We start from the raw sequence: 20,930 nt of genomic DNA, 5'->3' as shown, positions 1-20,930 counted from the left end.
GAGGCTAAGTCCACACTCCACCCATCTCCCTTACCAGAGGGGCCCCCCCTCTCTGGTGCCACTCTGCACCTGCCCCAACGGCCCCCGGTGTAGGCACCAGACAACCAGGGACAGCCCCTGTCGGAGGATTATCCAAATCTGCCAACCCACAAGGAGCTTTCAGAACCTAGCTATCACGGCTGGGCTTTTCATTCATAAGATGCCCCCTCCAGTTCCAGTGTGCTGTCACCCTGTCCCCGGGCACAACTCCCCGCATGGCCCAGCCTCCCTCATATGGAGCTGCCTTTCATCTATCTGAGCATCGGTATGTTGTGGCCCAGCATCAAAAGACTCTTGAAATCCTGTAAAATGGTGGCCCCACTGTGATGTTTCTGGGCCCATGTGGGGAGAGGAGGCCACACATGCAGGAGTGGGGGGCACCGAGGCATGATGTGTTGGGGCCCTGGCAGGGTGAGAAGGGTCTCCTCGTGGCACAGCATGCAATCCCGGTGTGCCAAGGTGAGGGGGCGGCATCTGCAGAACCAGAGGGGAGCAGTGGGAGAACGAGCTGTCTCCCCAGGTCCCTCAACTGTGAACACACTATTCTGTCCTCTGTAACAGCAAGTGCCTTGTGGCAACACACGCCGAGACTATGTCCCTATATTGTTCCTATTTTCACCCACAAATTTTCGCATCCATTGAGGATTCTTGCCTATAAGAATCTACTATAGTTTTGTCAAATGGTGAGGATGGAAGTTTTTTGAAAACTAAAAATAACCTCAGAGGCTTTTGTGCCCGACTTGCAAACTATAGCCTGGGGCCAAATTCAGCCCGCTGCCCGTTTTAGTAAATAAAGGTTTCTGGAACACAGGCAGGCCCGTTCGCTTGTGCACCATCTGTAGACTTCACGCTGCAGGGACCCAGCTGAGGAGATGTAACAGGCACTGCATGTCCCCCACAAAGGCTAAACTACACTCGGGCCCCTCACAGAACAAGGTCTGCCAACCCCTGTGTTTAGGAAAATATTGCATTTATGAGACAGGTACAGAATGTTTAATAACTAGAAAAATAATTCTTATAAAGCAAAAACCTGACCAAATCACCAAAATTAAAAAAAAGTCAACAGAAAGATTGAAAAACAAAATTGAGACAATATTCCAGAAGAACAAAAGACTAAGATAGAAATAATCAGAAAACCAATCCCAAAAGCATGATAGTTGATTAATAAAAGCTACAGAAAAAGAGAAAATACTTTTTTAATCCAGAATTCAAGTAAAAAATTCTTTAAATGACCCATAATGAATGAAAAAGATGTACTCCAAGGCACAATGTCTTGAAATTTTGAAATACCAAGTGAGAGAAGAGAAAGAGAACAGCTCACATACAAAGGAAGAACAGTCAAAATGGCATGAGCTCCATCGACAGCAATGCTAGGATATGCACACGTGTTAAAACTGTCTTCACGTTCTAGGAGAAAACATCTGTCATCCTGCAGTGTCTACCCAATTAAACTATCCATCAGACGTTTTCAGGAATTCATGGATCCAAAATGTGTCTCCCATGTCACTTTTCTTAGAAAGCGGCAGGAGAATGTGCACCACACACACACACACAAAAGGATATAAATCAAGAAAGAGGAAGACAAGACTCCATAAAATAAGATTCCCACAGGAACTTCCCAGGATGACAGCTGTCCAGCAGGACTAAAAAGAAGTTTAAAGCAAACAGAGGCAGAACTCTAGAAATGAAATAGCCTGGAGAAAAAATAGAATTTGTTGATTATTTGATATGATTGATTTAGAAAAAAATACTGAAAAAATTGACCAACATATGAAAGACTGAACTTCTTGGAAAATTTAAGTTTCACCAAAGCCATGCAAGAAAAAAGGGAGACAATTATGCACCCAAGAAAAATAAAAAGTTGTAAAAGAGAGAAGTGCCCTATTACTCTCTGTGACTCCAGGGAACGATACCACAGTCATAATTAACAAACCATAACAACTTATATAAAATTGCTATATTTGATATGATGCAAGACAGGAGATGGCTGGAATAGAAAAGCTACTATTTTATCTACCTTAAGTGAATAGATGTCCGAAACTGACAAATCCAGAAACAGCCACAGAAGAATATTATTTAGAAATATGGGGGCAAACCTGAGAAGAAACAGCTTTAAACAGCTGAACGTTATCTTAGACCCACGAGAGGATGGGTGGGGGCAGGCCTGGGTCTTCTGGCACCATTTGGTGACATGTGGTGTGCACACCGTGCTCTGATAAGACGCTCACAGACGCCAGGACGCCGTGAGTGCCCTTCCTCGCCCGCGCTCACCCTTCCCCCCAGCACTGCCCGGAGCAAATTCAGATGTGAAGGGCTCCCAGGCTCGTCAAGTCAGAATTTGTGCCTGCCTCCTTCATGCTCCCATAGCTGCTGGTATATTCCTTATGATAATTTCTGTTGATTCAACAAATCGTGAGTATTATGAGACTGGCATCCTGTTAGATGCTGAGATAGAGTAGTAAACAACACAGCAGAGTCCTGCTCACGGGACTAGCAGTCTGACAGGCAGACATTACACACACACTCAATTCAGTATGGACAAGAGTTCTAACAAGACGCCCCAGCCTCAGTTTCCCCCCCCCATCCAGATAGTGTTCCCCTGGGGCTAAAGAAAACCGTGCTTGGTCTCTGCCCCTGCCTGTCTTCCGACATTTCCATAACATCTACACCCTCCACAGTTTAACTCAATGAGTTCCAGGCATCACCACAGTCTCGGGGTCATTTTCCAATTCTGACCTGCAGGTGACACGTGGCTTCTACCACTTGCCTCTCCTGACGTCTTCATGGCTCAAGCCACTGCCTCTCCATCCCCCCACGCTCACCCAGATGGGGCAGGTGCTCTGCACCTCTCTGGTGGTACCACGAAATAACATGATCCCCTGCTCTCCGCTCTGACCCAAATTTCAGATTTCTCCCTCCCCAGGGCTCCCACCCGAGGCCCCAGAGATCAGGACAGCAGGGACAGCAAGGACGGCATCGGGGCAGGAGTCCTTTGTACTGTCACTTTCTTTGGCTAAGAACTTAATATCTGTCCCAGATCTTTTATTGCTGTCTTCAAGCAGCTCACACACACACACACACACACAAACATCCCTCAAGAGAGACAGCTGATCAGATAGCTCAGGATGAGAAACAAAAATAGAGAGGAGGGGATGTGCCTCCCAGTAGGAGCAACACGGCATTTCAGAAATCACTTCTGAGGGCGCCTGGGTGGCTCAGTTGTTAAGTGTCTGCATTCGGCTCAGGTCATGGTCCTGGGGTCCTGGGATCGAGCCCCGCATCGGGCTCCCTGCTCCACGGGAAGCCTTCTCCCTCTCCCACTCCCCCTGCTGGTGCTCTCTCTCGCTGTGTCGCTCTCTGTTAATTAATTAATTAATTAATTAATTAAATCTTAAAAAAAAAAAAGACATCACTTCTGAGAGTAACCTTAAGTAGGAGATAAACACATGATCAAAAAATAATCTATACAATCTAAAATGAATTTAGAACAAAATCCCTAAAAAAAAAAAAAAAACAACACATATACTTAGATACACGTTACCCCTGTTTGAAGCCCAAGTATCTGTCAATTCCCTTAAAACACTTTTGCAGAGGATGTGCTCACCACTAACTCATCCGTCTGGGTCTCCACTAATGTCCAGCTGGGGGTCTTCACTGCATTTGTATCGCACTTTGCTCTTTTAAGCAATGACAGTTTCTTCCAATGATTTCAGATACATCTTACCTTGTGAGGTAGGCACTTGCCAAATTTAGTTCCATTAAATACTAACGTGGCTGCTGAACGCCATGAATACAGCACTTTCTCATTTTAATGGATACCATGAGGTTCATATTTAAATACACTTTTTCATTTTGGGTTCCAGCCAGTAAAGAAAAAAACCTTTATCTCTACCACACACACACACACACACACACGTGCACACAATGATCACGTACATACACACACACATACACGCACATTGATCACAGTGATCACACACACAGTGAGCACATGCTTAAGCAGAATTCCTTGTCTTTTAAATTATAAGGGCAAAAGAGAAGGAAATAGCTTTTTCCTTATTTTATATGAATTTTCATTGGGACATGCTATTTTCACGATTTTAAAACTTAACTTAATTCTCTAAACATTAGTTTTAAAATGACCCATAAATCATAATTTCTAATGTGAAAGAAGAAGACATCAAAGAGACAACTGCTTTATTTCAACTTCCAACACCAAGAACACAACCGGTGAGTCCAAAATAAACAAACAGCAACAATAATTTGCCACCTCCTGCCAATACTTAGTATGTTGTCCCAAACCAGTGGTTTATTTTTGCTATCCTCAGGTAAAGGACCAGGCTGACGATGAAGTATTCTTCCGTCTCTTTGATCCACACCAGCTCCATGTGCACTTTTCCTTCCGAGTCCACATAGTCAACATAGTAAGTGTGTCCCAAGAAGTTAGGCCCATCAGAGGGCCCGGAAGATCTCATGCAAACAGGGGAACTGAAACACCAAAAGGGTTTCCCATATTCATCCAAAAGGGTTACGTCCATCACAGAACAACTCTACAAAATAAACACAAATACTCATGGGTGTAAGGGCAAAATGGCCAACTGGACCTGATTTCCAGGGCTAACTAATACCTGCGTAAATGTGTAAATGAAGCCTTGTTGTGAAGGATGAAGTGAAAGGGGAGGGAGGAGATAGAAGAGAACAGAGTTACAGAAGAAGGCAGGGCCACACCAAGACGGTGAGAGAGCAAGAAGCGTCGGAGGGACTAGGAACCAGGGGCGCTGTGGGGCGACGGACAGGGCGGCAGGGCGGCTGCCCACATCACCTCCACCACCGCAGCAGCAACCAGTGCCAGTAAGTGCATCTCCGATAAACAAAAGAGCAATGGAACAGGGGTGGGGGCAGCGAGAACAGCACAGGGATGTTGGTGATCATTACACGCCTGCAAGGAGACAGTAAAGCGAGCCCCCAGCGGTCGGTGGTAGTAACTCACGGGAAAGAGATGGAAGAAGTATTTTTAAGACACACTGAGCAGTATCTGGTATCGGGAGGTGAGGGTAGGTGAGAAGGGGGCGCTAACCTCCTACTCTCTCCCCACTGCTGCAGAAGGGCAGGGTCTGGGGAGAAGAAACGTGTCCCTTTCAGACACACTGCATCTACAATGCCACATGAAGAGTCACTGCTGTACGGAGACTCGAGTCAGGGGAGATGCTGATAACGATTATTATTAATGAGCTATAGTTTTGCATTGATTTTTTAGCTGCGGTAAAACACACGCAACAGAACTTTACCACTGCAACCGGTTTTAAGCGTACAGCTTAGTGGCATTAAGTGACACTGCTGTGCGGCCTTCAGTACCGTCGACCTCCAGAGCCCTTTTCATCTCGCAAGCCCCAAACTCTGGACCCATTAACTTCCCAGCCCTCCCTCCCTGCAGCCCCTGGGAACCACCATTCTACTCAATGTCTCTGTGAACTGACCACTCTCGGGACTTCGTAAAGTGGAATCTTACAGTATTTGACCTTTTGTGTCTGGCTTATTTCACTTAACATAATGCCCTCTAGGTTCATCCATGTTGTAGCGTGTGCCAGAATCTCCTTCCTTTGTAGGGTGGGACAATAGTCCATAGTATGTGTACACCACCTTGTGTTTATCCGTTCAGTGACTGGTGGACACCGGGTTTCTTCCACCTTTTGACTCTTGTGAAAAAACGCTGCTATGAAATGAACACGAGTGTGTAACATTAGCTATATTTTTTAACATGTTCTGTTTACTAAACACTAATCCAAGCAGTTTACATATACTATTTTATTTAATTCTCAAGAACTTTTTTTCTCAAGAAACTACAAAGTAGTATGAAGGCTAAAATTTTCTCTAACACTTCCCTTTTTAAGAAATGGCTCATTATTTGCCATGACTTATGCCCTGTGTTAGTATTTTATTAATTGGAATTTAAACGCTTACTCTTAGATATCTGCATAAAATGAACAATGATATCAACCTAATTATAGAGACACAGGTATTACAGATACCTAGACAGATATATAAAGATATTATAGATGTCAGCATAAACACTGCTTTCAGAGATCTATACATGATTAAATGTGGCCAATAGCACTGACCATTTGGACCTGAGTATGATCAGGCCAAAGAGTCCTGACTCAAAAAAGTGTTTCTCAGAGAGAAATTAAAGGAACACAAACATTCCAAAAGTTAAAAAAAAAAAGAGAGAGAGAGATGGTCTAGTAAGTAAGGGATGAGAAGTGGTTCCCACCTCTGGAGGAGAGCTGAGTGAAGAACGAGCCAACATGAACCATCCCCGGCCCCCGACGGCAGAGAGCACAGACCAGAGCCGAAAGCCCCTGCCCACATGAGGTGGGGGCCACCCAGCGAGACAGTCTGAGGAGCCCAACACTAGACCCTCCACATCCTGGAACAGCACACATCTACCCATCACACCCTCTGCCTCTGGCAGAACAGGGACCACAGTTCACAGACCATGGAGAAGGGCTCACTGGGGCTGAGAACAGGGGGAACCAAAGTGAACCCTGAGAGCTAGAATGTGTCTCTGTCTGTGCTCAGGCAGCCAGAGCCCTTCTGGAATAAACCGCTATCATCATGGCCATTTGATGAAGGAAGCTCCGTGCCATGTCAACGCCCAAGATAATACACCTGGTCAGGTGGTCATGCGGACCCAAGACTTTCTTTACCCCATCGCCCTTCATTATCTTAACTACTGGTTTAGCAGTCTCTCGGTTTTGTTACTTAAAACCTCATCAAAATCCGGCAGCACAGACACAGTGGCTAGAACCATGAGCAAGGAGGAGGCCGTGAGAAGAAGGTGACACCCTGGGCTGCCCCAACATTTCAGAGGAAGATGGAGAAGGAAATCCAGGAGGAACGGTCGAGAGGTATAAGAACTCTTTGATAAGGATGCTGCTCATGAGCCCTGAGCCTTTCAGGAAATGGCTTCCTGTCTGCTTTCGGCCCCTCAGCTGCCGACAGAGTTGTGAGCTATCTCCCAAAGCTCTCCTGGTTCTAAAAGCCTAGCATCCTCCAATTCCTACATATCCTATGGAACACCCGGCACACAGAGGCACAAAAACCCTTTAACAGCCTCAACTCCAAATTCTTTATCCTGGGTTGTGAGGCCCTTTGTGAGCGCCCCCCCAGCCTGCCTTTCCACCCACCTCCTGCTACTCCCTCCCTCCTCTGGTGCATTCCTCACTGGGTGCGGGCCCTGTCACACTGGGGAAGCTCAAGATGGGTAGACAGCCACCATTGGGCTCTTCCACCCCTTTCCAGGCTCAGTGAATACCCAAACGCTGCTTCACAGAGCACAGAGGCCACCTCCTCCTTCATGCACGTGGGGTGTCGGGTTCCTCCCAAGGTGCCGACTCCTTTAATCACCCAGCACTGCCAGCAAACCCACCAGGGCATCTTTCTTGGGGGCTGGGGTGGGACACGCCCATCGGCAGGCTTCACTATTCCTACATAAAGCACAACCACACTTACACTAAAATATCTAGCTTGAATTACAACGGATGCCGAGCTCCATATAGATCTAGAAGTAAGTTACATTAAAATAACACAAAAAATGCCAAGGCATGAAAGGAGAAAGTACAAGGAACGGATATAAGAAAAGCCTTACCATAGGAAACTCCATCCATCAGCACTTCTGATAGGAACAGAAAGAAGGCAGGGCAGGAGAGCGGTTTTGACTGGCACTGAACTCCACCGAAGCCTGCAGCAGCGACCACCCTGGCCATTCAAACGGCCTTTGTAAGACAAACTGGCGAGTGGTCGGAGAGCCGCGGGCCTGTGTGGGCTCAGCACTAACAGCACCTGGGGCAGGCGGCTCTACAATGTATTTGAGACCACCATCTGACTTTGAAAAGAAAAAGAAAACCTCATCAGCTTTTAACGTGATGTTTTTAAGTGTTTACGGCTGAGCAATCCCCCGTATAAAATGACGAGTTGCTGACGTTGGGCTCCAGGCACCCAGGAAAGAGTTACGTCTGGTTTGAACGACCGACGGGGCCACCCTCACACTCCCGTGCTCCTCTGGCAGAGAAGAACCCCCTGCGAAGAGTAACCAGGAGGACCCCAGAGAGCCCACCCGTGACCACACACCACTCCAACAACACAGTGGGATGGGCGGCTCTGCCGTCCGTCATTATCATGATCATCGATATCCGTCCCAGGCCCAGAGTCGCCGGCTTGGGTGACACTTTCTCACTGACCTGCGCCCCAACGGCGTGCTGAGCGACCGTCCAGAAGGCTGTTTTACAATCTCCGCCACAAGCATGCTGCTTTGTTTTTTGGTTTTTCATAGTTACATGTATTTAAGAAACTTTTTTACAGTTTACCCTTGTTAATAAAATGTTTTTAACTCCTTGAGAGCAATTTCTCAAAACATGTTTTATAGTTTCACTACAGTTACGCTGCTCAGATGCCTGAGGGAAATGCCTGACCTGCGTGGCGAACACAAGGGACAGGACATCACTTACCTCGACTTTTCTTCTTTAGGAACTCGGAGGATATCTCAGTCCTAATACCAAACCCCAAAACTACGAACAGGAAAATACAAATGGACCTTGCCCAACTGCAGCAGGCCCCCGGGAGAGGGTACAGCCGTGGAGCCCCACTCCAGCTCCCCCCCGAGCCCAGCTGGGAGAAGGAACTGCAGGGGAAAGTGTGCAGGGACACGCAGTCCATGCCTGACTGCAAGGACCCAAAACCCCGTTTTCAGATCGAGCCATTTTGCTGGAAACGTGCATTCCTGAGTCACATCGGTCTAGCGACCTACAGAATCACGGCCTGGAGCTCATTTTGAAGCTACACCTTCAGCTTCTGGTTGCTGTAAAAAATCTGTCCCCGCATTTGCAGCTAAATGCTATTTAGGGTGGTCTGTTCCACAGCTTAGTCTGCCCCACCTAAAGCCCCACCAGAGACTGTGTGTGTGACGAGAGCTAGGATAGAGCTCTGTTTCTCTCTAGAATTACTCCACATCCCTCCCTCTGCTCTCATCCTGCTCCAAGTACCGGAAAACACAGAACAAATTACATCAGTTTTATAATCACACAGACACGTTAAGTCTTCAGTATCTGTATTCTGCCTTTCTTGGACCACAAGGTCTACTCTGACTATATTTTATTTTAGTACATATTTTTATAAAACCCATTAAAAAAAACCAGATCTGTGTTCTTAAAGACATGAAGCAATATTCTTTTATATATGATAAAAATAATCTATACCAAAGTTTAAATATTTGTTTTCAAATAAATAAGGGCTAAGAAAGCAGCTCATTGTATCAAATAGCAAGTGGCTCAAGAGATAATACTTAATGATAATTAACTGTTTTTAACACTCAATGATAACACTGCTGTTGTCATCATCAGTAATTGTTCTGACAAAGTGTCCACACTTTTACGGCAGAATAGAGGCGTGTTGCTGATGACAGATCCCAGTGGCTCACCAGGAATACGTAAATGCTATTCATCCCACAAAACAAAGGTGGAGAACAATGGGAACCAGGGGCAGCCATGGGCACAAGATCACAGAAGAAACAAAACTACGTCTCAAAGGGTCTCATCCTCCTCCGCCTCCTCTTCTTTCCCCCTTCACTGCCGACTCCCAACCACTAAATAAATTCTCCCATCCATGTGGCTAATTTTTGACGAAGCACAAATTGATGTAACTGTTCAAGGGAGGGTATTCAAGGAAATATCTGTGTCCTGACTTGTAACTTGATGTAAGAGCAAGTAAGATGTTGAGTCAATGCTACTTGCCTGGTCCAACCTAGAGCTCCCCTTTTCTCCATAAGACAGACAGACAGACAGACAGAGGAGCTTCAAGGGAGGGCAGGGGTACAAAAACATTGCTGCGTACTACACACCACTCCTGATCCCCCACACCCAACAAGAAACAGAAGGTACAAGCTAAGAAAATGTGCACCTATCTTCAGACATGAGAACACTAAAACTAGGACTTTAAAAGCAGTATCAAAGATATACATAGACAGACTTTTTTTTTTATTATACAGAAACCAGGTTACACTAAGAAAATAAAACAACAAATTACCTTTATACAGCCATCAAAAACATCAGTTCTCCAAGAGAGGCCAACTTTTCCAATAAGAGGTAGGTGTTCTGTGTTATTTTTGAAACTTATAACAACAAGCTTCACATATCCATTTTCAATGGATCCTGAAAAGATTTAAGATTTTTTAAATTATGACATATCCATGCAGGACAAGTCAAGACTCTTTAGGCTTGCTGTTTCATAAAGAATGCCTCATCTAGCCACGTCCTGGATGCAGGCATCTGGCTTGAGGCCAGTGGCATACCCACACTCCAGAGACAGAGACACAAGTGCACACTCTGGAAACACGATCTCAAAGGGGGTGGGGGGAGCTGACTGGGGTGAACCTGGATCTCACCTGTCACCGATGAGAGGTTGCTAAGGAGGCTGAGGTTCTTCTGATTTGATTAAGCTAACAGCAGTACAAACAGTACACAAGAACTGTGGAGCTTTCCAGAAAGCAGATGCCAGAGTGGTCCAGACATGAGATGTGAGGGAGCAAGGAGGGCAATGTCCAGAGGACTGAGGAACTTGAGAGCAGGGAAGTATGGAAGAGATGAGAAGCCCCACGCACATAAAGGAATAAACATCTTTCATGTGCTTATTGGTAAGTAAAAATCCTTGCACTTGCTACCAACAGCTTGAGACCAGAGGCCTTGCCCCTCCGCTGCCTAGTTAAACACTGACAAAGAGCTACCTGGCCACTAGCAAGGGCCCAACACAATCCAGGTGCGCGAGTCCCACTACCCAAGGCCCTGATGCTTGGACAGCCCCCAGGACTGCTGAGCTTCCCGCGACCATGAGCTCTGCACCCTCCTTTTATATGCCCTAAAAAGTGACCAGCACGCGGGACAACATAACAGCTCCTTGACTTGTACGCAAGCTTTCTTCAGAGAGAGACACCTCGACAAAGGTAAGATGTGAGTCACAGGGCAAAGCAGACAGAAGAATGGGGAAGAACAAATGTTCTTTGGCCTTAGGTGGGTTATTTCAGGAGAGAAATAAAGCCAAAACTAGGCTGCCTTAGGAGCCAAAAGCCCTACCCTAGAAATTCAGCAGGTGCTATCACGTAAGCTGAGCCTTAGTGCCGCTTTGCCAGCAGCCTCTTCTGTGACACGGTAGTGGCTCTAAGGGAGAGATCCCTAGGAGCAGAGCTTTCCAGCCCTGCAGGAGGGTGCTGGGAGCCCATCTGTACCAAGGACAGAGGCAGCCCACGACGTGGTCCCCTCGCTGCTGAGTAATTACCAAGGACCGTGCAGCTCCTCTCCTCCTCTCCCCCGGTGCGGGAGCGAATGCCAAATGACACTGACCCTTCCCGGCAAGAGCTCCACTGTCACCTCGGCAGGGCTCGACGGAAGCAGGGAGGAAATCTGTGAGAAGGGAAGCCTCAGAGGAGACGTGGTAATGACATTCTGAATGGACCAGATGTGGTTCTGCTCTGCTCTATATTACTGCACAGCCATGTGCAAAATCGAGAGAGACCTCCGACCGGCTGGCATGTGCACTGGCAGCCAGACGATGCCATACAGAAAGTCGTGAGTTCATTTTCCATGTGGCTTGTCCTCAGGACACTGCAGAAAATGGACCCCAAAGTACACCAGCCAATAACATCTCAATGGCAATTGTCTAAGCTAATAAACACGAAATCTCTGTGGAAGCAAGGACTGTTGTTATTTTATTACCAAATATTCTCCCGCTTTAGAACAACTTTAACATTTGCAGTATCTTGAAAGGTCAGAGCTCTCTCGGCATGCTCTGTAAGTGCTTGTATCTATCAGAGACAAAGGTTAAGCTCACCCAACATTTAAACAATCTGCACACTGAATGTATGTGTGAAAACGTGCATATATAAAATAGGCAATATTTTTGAGTATTTACTGTACACCAGCCATTGTGTTAGGCACTTTATGTAGAGTAGCTTAAAAGACTACTTTAAAATATCTTAAAATCCTACTATTAATTAGGTATTACAGTTTTCTGAATTCACAGGTGAGAGAAGGGCACACAAAGAGATTAACTGTGCGTCACCCAAGGTCATACCACTGGTAAGTGACAGAGACATGATTCAAACATTATGTGTCTATTATAAGATGGATCTTATAATAGATTAAAACATATACAAAAAGGGGAAACATAATCACCTATTTGCTTAAATACTGAGAATTTATAATATAGATTTAAATTTTCATAAAGTTTTGCTTTTGTATTACTGCCAATAGAGAAAAATCTATAAATTAGCAGACAATATTTGCTGGGGAATCACTTATGGTTCCCCCAAATTTGTGGCAATTCCTGTGTCTATGCATCTCATGCTTACTCCTCTCCCCTCCCCAACCTTCGTATAACTAGGTCATAAGTGGCCTGGTTCCCTCACTTGAGCTAACATACCCTTAATGAATTCCTGTGTTGCTTAAACCCATCAGAATAAATTCTGTTGTTAGAAACTCCAACTCTGGGCGCCTGGGTGGCTCAGTTGGTTAAGCGACTGCCTTCGGCTCAGGTCATGATCCTGGAGTCCTGGGATCGAGTCCCGCATCGGGCTCCCTGCTCGGCAGGGAGTCTGCTTCTCCCTCTGACCCTCCTCCCTCTCATGGTCTCTGTCTCTCATTCTCTCTCTCTCTGAAATAAATAAAATCTTTAAAAAAAAAAAAAAAAGAAAGAAACTCCAACTCTAACCTACCAAACCACAAGACCATCCCCAAAATGCAGAGAAATTAAATTCAAAGCTCACTGCCCTTGGCTTCAAGTGACATTCACTTACAAGCCTGGCTTTTAGAGTCATGAAGGCCTCATTCCAAGCCCTGCCCAGCCATTTACTAGCTGTGTAACCATGGTCAGGTTCTAAGCTGAGTAAAGTAAGGACACAAATAGAAAGTACTTTATACGGTTTTGTGAAGATTAACAAAACGAAGAATACACATTAACATTACAGGGTAGATTATTATATATCCCAGGCTAGATGTGCTAAGCACCTTATATGTATTACATCCTCTAAGAGCCAAGCCTACTGCCAAGTAGAAAGTAGGTATGTAGCACGTGCATGGACGACAAGACTCAATAATTATAAACACATCTGTTTGCCCAAATGATCTACAGATTTAATGCAATCACAATCATAAACCCAGCAGGCATTTTAATAACTTATGAAGAATCAATATAGAAAAATAAGTAAATAATAAAATTTGATAATCTGATTCTAAAATTCATATGGAAATACTAAGGACCTATAAAATAGCCACACAATCTTAGGAAGAAAAAAAGCTGACTTCAAGACTTACTATAGAGGTACAGCAATCAAAACAGTGTGGCATCACTGTAAGACACGCAAATAGATGAACAGAACAGAACAGATGGGTTTAAATACAGACCAACACTTTTACACGCACTTGACTTTTAACAAAGACATCAAAGTGATTCAATGAGAAAGTCTTTTCACAAATGGTGCAAAAAACCTTATTATCCATATGGAAAAACAGAATGAACCTCAACCCTTACCTTATACTTAACACAAAAATTAATTAGAGATGGATCATGGATCTAAATGTAAAGGTTAAAACCATAATACAACTGGAGGAAAGAATATCTCTATAACTTGGAGTAGGAAAAGTTTTTAAGCACCCCCCAAAAATTTACAAAATAAAAAAACTGATAAATTAGATTTCATCAAAATGAGAAACTTCTGATCATTAAAAGACACCATTAAAAGGCAAAAATACACAGTGGGGAAAGGACAGTCTCTTTGATGAATGGCGTTGGGAAAATTGGACAGCCACATGCAAAAATAAAAATAAAACTGGACCACTATCTTACACCATATCCAAAAATTAACTCAAAATAGATTAAGATTTGAATGTCAGACCAGAAACCATAAAACTCCTAGAAAAAACATAAGCTCCTTGATATAGATCTTGGCAATACATTTTTGGATCTGCCTCCAAAAGCAAAGTCAACAAAAGCAAAAGTAAACAACTGGGACTACTTCAAACTAAAAAGTTTCCACACCACTAAGGAAACCATCAACAAAGTGAAAAGATAACCTACTGAATAGGAGAAAATATTTGCAAATAATATGGCTAATAGGGGTTGATATGCCAAAGAACTCATAAAACTCAGTATCAAAAGAAAATCTAATTAAAAAGGGACAGAGAATATAAAAATGTTTTTTCCCAAAGAAGACATCCAGATGGCTAACAGACACATGAAAAGATGTTTGAAATCACTCATCATAAGAGAATGCAAATCAAAATCACCCTGAGAGATCTCCTCACACCTGTCAGAATGGCCAGTATCAAAAAAAAAAAAAAAGAAAAAGAAAAAAGAAATAACAAGTACTGGTGAGAATGTGGAGAAAAGGGGATCCTTGTGCACTGTCAGTGGGAAGTAGCTGCACTAATTTACACTTTCTACCATGGAAAACAGTATAGATGTTCCTCAAAAATGTTTTTAAAAAACTACTGTATGGGGCGCCTGGGTGGCTCAGTTGGTTAAGCGACTGCCTTCGGCTCAGGTCATGATCCTGGAGTCCCGGGATCGAGTCCCGCATCGGGCTCCCTGCTCGGCAGGGAGTCTGCTTCTCCCCCTGACCCTCCTCCCTCTCATGTTCTCTGTCTCTCATTCTCTCGCTCGCAAATAAATAAAATCTTAAAAAAAAAAAAAAAAACTACTGTATGATCCAGCAACTCCACTTTTGGGTATTTGTCCAAAGGAAATATAATCACTATGTCAAAAAAAAAAACACAAAAAACAACTTCGCATCGCCATGTTCACTCCAGCATTATTTACAATAGCCAAGGCATGAAACAACCTAAGTGCCCATCAATGGATGAATGGAAAAAATATGTAATACACATATAAAAATCATATCCAAAAATATGTTAACACACACACACACACACTAAATAGAATATTATTCAGCCACAAAAAAAGAAGGAAATCCTTCATTTGCAACAACATGGGTGGACCTAAAGGACATTATGCTAAGGGAGCTAAGCCAGACACAGAAAGACAAAACCCTATGATTTCACTTATATATGGAATCTGAAAAACGAAACAAGGGAAAAAACAAAACTCATAAATACAGAGAACACAGTGGTCATTGCTGGAGGGGAGGAGTGGATGGAAAGGGTGAAGCGGGTCAAGAGGTACAGACTACAGTTACAAAATACATTAAGTCACAGGGATGTAATGTACAGCATGGGGACTACAGTCGAATATTTGTAGAGCATACTTGAAAGTTGCTGAAAGTTTCTGTATGGTGACAGAGGGTAACTAGACTTATTGCAGTGATCATTTCACGATGTATCAATAGCCAATCCGTACACTGTACTACAGAGAGTAATGTAATGTTATATGTCAATGATACCTCAACAAAAAATGTTTCAAAGATACCATTTAGAAAATGAATAAGCCAGCCACAGACTGGGAAAAGATACTTGTAGAACATTTATCTGCCAAACAACTGGTATTTAGAATACATAAAGGACTCCCATAATTCAAGAATAGACAAGTCATTATTTTTAGAAAGGTGAAAGGATTAGTAGATGCTTCAAAAAGAAGACAGGAAAGTTACCAAAAAATGGCCAAGAGGCACGTAGACAGGCGCTCACCACTACTGGCCATTAGGGAGACACAAATCAAGGCCATGATGATCATCTTACTCCCACACACTGGAACAACTAAAATTTAAAAGACTAATAACATCAAATGTCAGCTGGGATATGGAGCAACCAGAACACTCGTACAATGCTGGTGGGAGTATAAAATAGTACAAACACTCTAAAAAAATATTTTGGCAATTTCTTACAGAATTTTTTTTAATCTTTTTTTTAAGATTTTATTTATTTATTTGACAGAGAGAGACACAGCGAGAGAGGGAGCACAAACAGGGAGAGTGGGAGAGGGAGAAGCAGGCTTCCTGTGGAGCAGGGAGCCCAATGTGGGGCTCATCCCAGGACCCAAAGATCATGACCTGAGCCGAAGGCAGACGCTTAACGACTGAGCCACCCAGGCACCCCCCCTTTTTTTTTAAAGATTTTATTTATTTATTTGAGAGAAAGAGAATGAGAGAGAGACAGCATGAGCGGGGGGAGGGTCAGAGAGAGAAGCAGACTCCCCATCGAGCAGGGAGCCGGATGCAGGACTCGACCCCGGGACTCCAGGATCATGACCTGAGCCGAAAGCAGTCGCTTAATCAACTGAGCCACCCAGGTGCCCTGAATTTTCTTATACATAAAAAAATGTCTGGCAATTTTTAATACATAAACCTCCCCCAAAACCCAATGATTCCAGTACTAGGTATTTTGCCAAGAGAAACAAAAAACTTATGTCCACAAAAAAGACCTTCACAAGAATTCTGTAACAGCTTTATTCAAGATAGTCCCAAACAGGGAACAACCCAAATTTCCTGTCCATCAACAGGAAAACAGGTAAGCAAATTGTGGCATATTCATTCAATGGAGTATTACTCATCAATAAATAGGAATAATTATCAGTACCTGCAACAGTATAAATGAAACTCAAAGGCATTTTGCTGAAAGAAAGAATCCGGACACAAAAGAGTACATCCTGTAGGATCCCACTGATATAAAGTCCTAGAACAAGCAAAACTAATCTATGGTGAAAAAAAGAATCAGAAAAAATGTACGTGGGAGTTCTTGTGCTATTCTTGTAACTTTTCTAGGTTGGAAATTACATCAAAATAAAAAGTTACCAAAAAAGTAGCACTCAAAGGTGAGCTGTTAGCAGCTCTATCAACCTTCCTCTGAAGGTCCCCTTTGCTTATGACAACTAGCGGTTCTTTTCCTATCAACGGATAACTCTGGGAATGCCCAAATCTGTGTCCTCAGATCTTTCTTCCTCTTCCCTTAGGGAGTTTAGTCCCTCAAAACTTCAATATTCACCTCCATGGCTAACAGCACCTTTCAGCCCACACTAATCTCTTCCTTTTCTAACCCCTGCTGCACATACACCTGAACATTTAATTATACTGGATTGTTTCTGCATGTTAGAGGTTTCCTGAAATAACCTACAGTCTTTGGGAATAAAGGTCATGTCTTCTATGGCGTGATTAATGGCACTACTAATCACATTTCTCATTTCTCAGCTATGATTAGAATTCATTTTTTGCCCCATAAATAGAACATTGAAAAGGCAGGAAGTAAAGAATGTTGGGAGCAGAGACTGACTGATTGTTTGGTTTGACTGAATGAATGATTTTCCTAAGGCAAACAGGGAGAAAAGGGAAGGGGGTTAAAGCAGAATAGTACTGCCTGAGGCAGGAAAAGCAACACACATCAACCCGACGAGCGAGCACTGAGTAAGGTGGGGCCCTGGAGCGCCATCTGAGAGACCAACGTAGTACCATGAGTTAATGGACTGGACATCAGGAAGCAACTCTCAGGTGGGTGTAAATCTTGGGTAAAGAGGAAGGAAGACCCTACAAACTCAAATATATTTAGTATTAACAATTTAAAGCTGCAGAGACTCCAACGTTACAAAGGAATAATTAATAACAAGACAGAAAAGTCATTAGACTCTAAAAATCAAAAAGAATAGGCATACATCCGCTCTTCAGGTGAGAAAATCTTGAGTATTTCCCCCTTTCCTTGTTAGGTATCTAACATAAATCTCCTCAAGGCAAACACATAGCTTCTCTCTTTTTCTCGGCTATTTTCAGATACCTCTGTTGTTTCCCAAACCCCTGATACACATGAAATTTAAGTAGCTAAATCCAGACACAGATCATGGACTATGAAAAGAGAGGAGGACTCTGAACATGATGAGGTTCAGAAATTTCTCCCCTGGTTTCACTTGCTGTAAGGACTGTAAGAGTGAAGTGAATTGGAGCTGTGTTAGAAGGAGACTGGAAAAGTAGAACTCTCAAATCTGTGGGACAATTTCCCTCCTGAATCCAGAACTGTTGAGTATGACAACATCAGTAAAATCTCTTTAGTCTCTGTGCCACAGAGTCTCTACTTCTTTCATACTAGCGAGAACCCTAACAGGCTACATTTGCTGCTAGTATTGTTCCTGGTACTGGTGACAAAACTCGATTTTCAACAGGATAAAGTGTGTACTTAGAATCTTTAAAAGCTCACTGTTCATTAATTCAATAATGTTTCAAAATAACTTTTTCTATTGATGTAAATATTCAGACTGGTATTTTCATAAAACCCAGTTCTATCTTCCATGCCTGTGGACCAATATTCTATCAATCCAGTCTATTTCACTATGCATTATTTTTTTCTAGGCGAGTCTTTCCAAAGATGTTTAAGGAGAAGGTATATGGATATTTGTTTTGGGCTCGCCAATATCTGTTCTGCCTTTCTCACTAAGCATGTTCTAGTATTCCTCTGAGACACACACACAGGTCAGTCCCCATATTTCAGATGGTGGCATCCAGGTTCAGATACGGAGCATCCCAATACACCTGGCACATTACTGAGTCAGGGATGAGTCCCTACGCCGACTACAGCCAAGGAGATGCAATGAGACTCCTGGGGAGGAGGTGCTGGAAAGGAGAACCTCACACTAGGACATGAGATCTAGTGCTAGCCAGAGCTGCCTTGAAAGTAGGAACAGTAACTCAGAATATAGTGAAGCAGGAAGAATCAGAATGAGAGAGACGAGGAGGGACAGACAGGCTGTCTAGACATATCCAGTCCCACTGACAGGCAATAAGCCCTCACATCAAACTGTTTGAAATAAAACCTCCCCCTGGATTTTTCAACATGAATTCTTTTTGCTAAGCCAGTTTTAGGTTAGGTTTTCTGTAGTTTTCAACCAATTTTTTTTTTATCTGTACAGAAGTGTTTTTTTTTTTTCCTTCTAAAATAATTTTTGAATCAGAAAACATGAATATAAGTGGAAAAACAAGATGATGATGGGAAAATAGATTTGAGATGATGCTGAGACACAAATGGCTAAATGCAGGTCCCAGAGGGGGTAGGAGCATCTATATTTAGGAAAAGAAATTGGGATATACTTTTTGGAAAGAAGTGGGACATCTTTTTCGCTGAAACAGGAAAGAACACAAAGAGACTGTAATATACTGACAATGTGACAGCAGATGAGAGAGGAAGATCAGGAAGCACAGAGGTGACAGTGTTTCTTAGCACAGCAGGTAGTGAGCCCAAGAACAAGGAACAGAGCAGGAAGAGGACTGTGATCATATCTAAACACCCCTTATATGACATATAAAGGGGACTTACGGCGAGCTGACTGAAAGACTTCTGAGTCGCAACAAGGGGCAAGCCGGAGCCTGACAGCACCAGTGGACTCCCATCTGTGATTTCCCCCAAGGAACTGGGGCACATTCAAGTTAGGAAGCGGCACCACGGTGAGCCGTATTTTAGTTATCGATGCAGGGAAGCCACAGGCAACAAGGGAAGGGGCTCTGAGGTGACCGACAGCAAACATGTAACCCAGGCTGTGTGCCCTGAAAATCATGGCAGAAAGGGAACGAAGAACCAGAAGAAGAAGAAACCCAAGAGGTCTGTAGAAGGTACAGGAATCATGGAGGGTAACATGCTTGTGATCTGCGAAGCGGCTCTAAGCTCAACGTCCTGATGGTCTAAGGTTCTAATAACAACTAAATTCACACCAGGGAAAAATTAGAAAACCCATTTCTTATGTTTCTTATTAGACGTAACTTCCTCAAACTGCTTGTTTTAAGAGATTCTATTTTTCACAGTTGCCTTAACAAATATCCATGAGAAAAGCACAATGCATTATTTAAACAATATGCTTGAAAGTGAAAACATAAACAAAATAAAGACCTCATATCCTTCCTTTTAAATTATTTTAAAAATTCAAATCGCCATAGGGAAAGAAAAAAACAAAATCTGAGGTCAAATGTCACATAGAAGTCAGAGTCCAGAACAGCAGGAGACGATGAGAAGGACCCACAAAGAGGCCTCTCCTCACACAGCCTGTGTTTCTGCAGGGCCAGCTTCAGTCACAGCCAGCTCTGCTGCTGTCATTTTGAAACCCTTACATTTCCAACAAGGAGCCCTGCAGTTTCATTTTGCACTGGGTCCCACAAATCACATGGCCTGTGTCTTACTTTTAGATAGGGTACTTCAACTCTTTTTTTTTTATTATTACCATATCATGTATTATTTGTTTCAGAGGTATAGGTCTGTGATTCAACAGTCTTACACAATTCACAGCGCTCACCATAGCACATACCCTCCCCAATGTCCATCACCCAGCCACCCCATCCCTCCCACCCCCCTCCACTCCAGCAACCCTCAGTTTGTTTCCTGAGATGAAGAGTCCCTTATGGTTTGTCTCCCTCTCTGGTTTCATCTTGTTTCATTTTTCCTCTCTTCCCCTATGATCCTCTGTCTTGGTTCTCAAATTCCACATATGAGTGAGATCATATGATACTTGTCTGTCTCTGACTGACTTATTTCGCTAGGCATAATACCCTCTAGTTCCATCCATGTCGTTGCAAATGGCAAGATTTCATTTTTTATGGCTGTGTGATATTCCATTGTATATAGCTCTGGCATAAAAGGTATGGAGATGTGGGTTCTCCTGTTCCGTGAACGGTAATCTGTAGTGCTGATTTTTCATAATGGCTCACCAGATGGACAAAATAGGAAAAATGTACTAACAACCAATGATGAAGACACTGTAAAGAATTATCTGCTCTAATTTTCATAGGTAATCACCACCCCCAGACGGGAGTATACTATTTCTAATGTCTTCGTGTTATGATAAATGCTTAGAATAATCTGACCTAGAAACATAGAAAGTAATTACTATCAACAGAGGGAACAAAACAAGTCATTTATTTTTGGAATCAC

At 43.4% G+C, this 20,930-nt stretch overlaps 1 protein-coding gene across 1 annotated transcript in view; it reads right to left on the bottom strand.

The window, feature by feature from the left end:
* Positions 1–4,221: 4,221 nt before the first annotated feature.
* The window catches only part of FBXO15 (F-box protein 15), a 47,644-nt gene continuing 30,935 nt past the window's right edge, over positions 4,222–20,930 (bottom strand). Inside the window, exons 9-10 of the mRNA XM_045886558.3 lie at positions 10,120–10,244; positions 4,222–4,589 (exon numbers count right to left, since the gene is read on the bottom strand). Coding sequence (XP_045742514.2) covers positions 4,323–4,589; positions 10,120–10,244 — 392 coding nt within the window. The 3' untranslated portion in view covers positions 4,222–4,322. The remainder of the gene's footprint in view (positions 4,590–10,119; positions 10,245–20,930) is intronic.

This window comes from Mirounga angustirostris, unplaced genomic scaffold (assembly GCF_029215605.1).
Source record: "Mirounga angustirostris isolate CCGP_5_RB_7025 unplaced genomic scaffold, mMirAng1.0.hap1 SCAF_14, whole genome shotgun sequence".
NCBI classification, from domain to species: domain Eukaryota; kingdom Metazoa; phylum Chordata; class Mammalia; order Carnivora; family Phocidae; genus Mirounga; species Mirounga angustirostris.
This window is presented reverse-complemented; position numbering and strand designations above follow the sequence as displayed.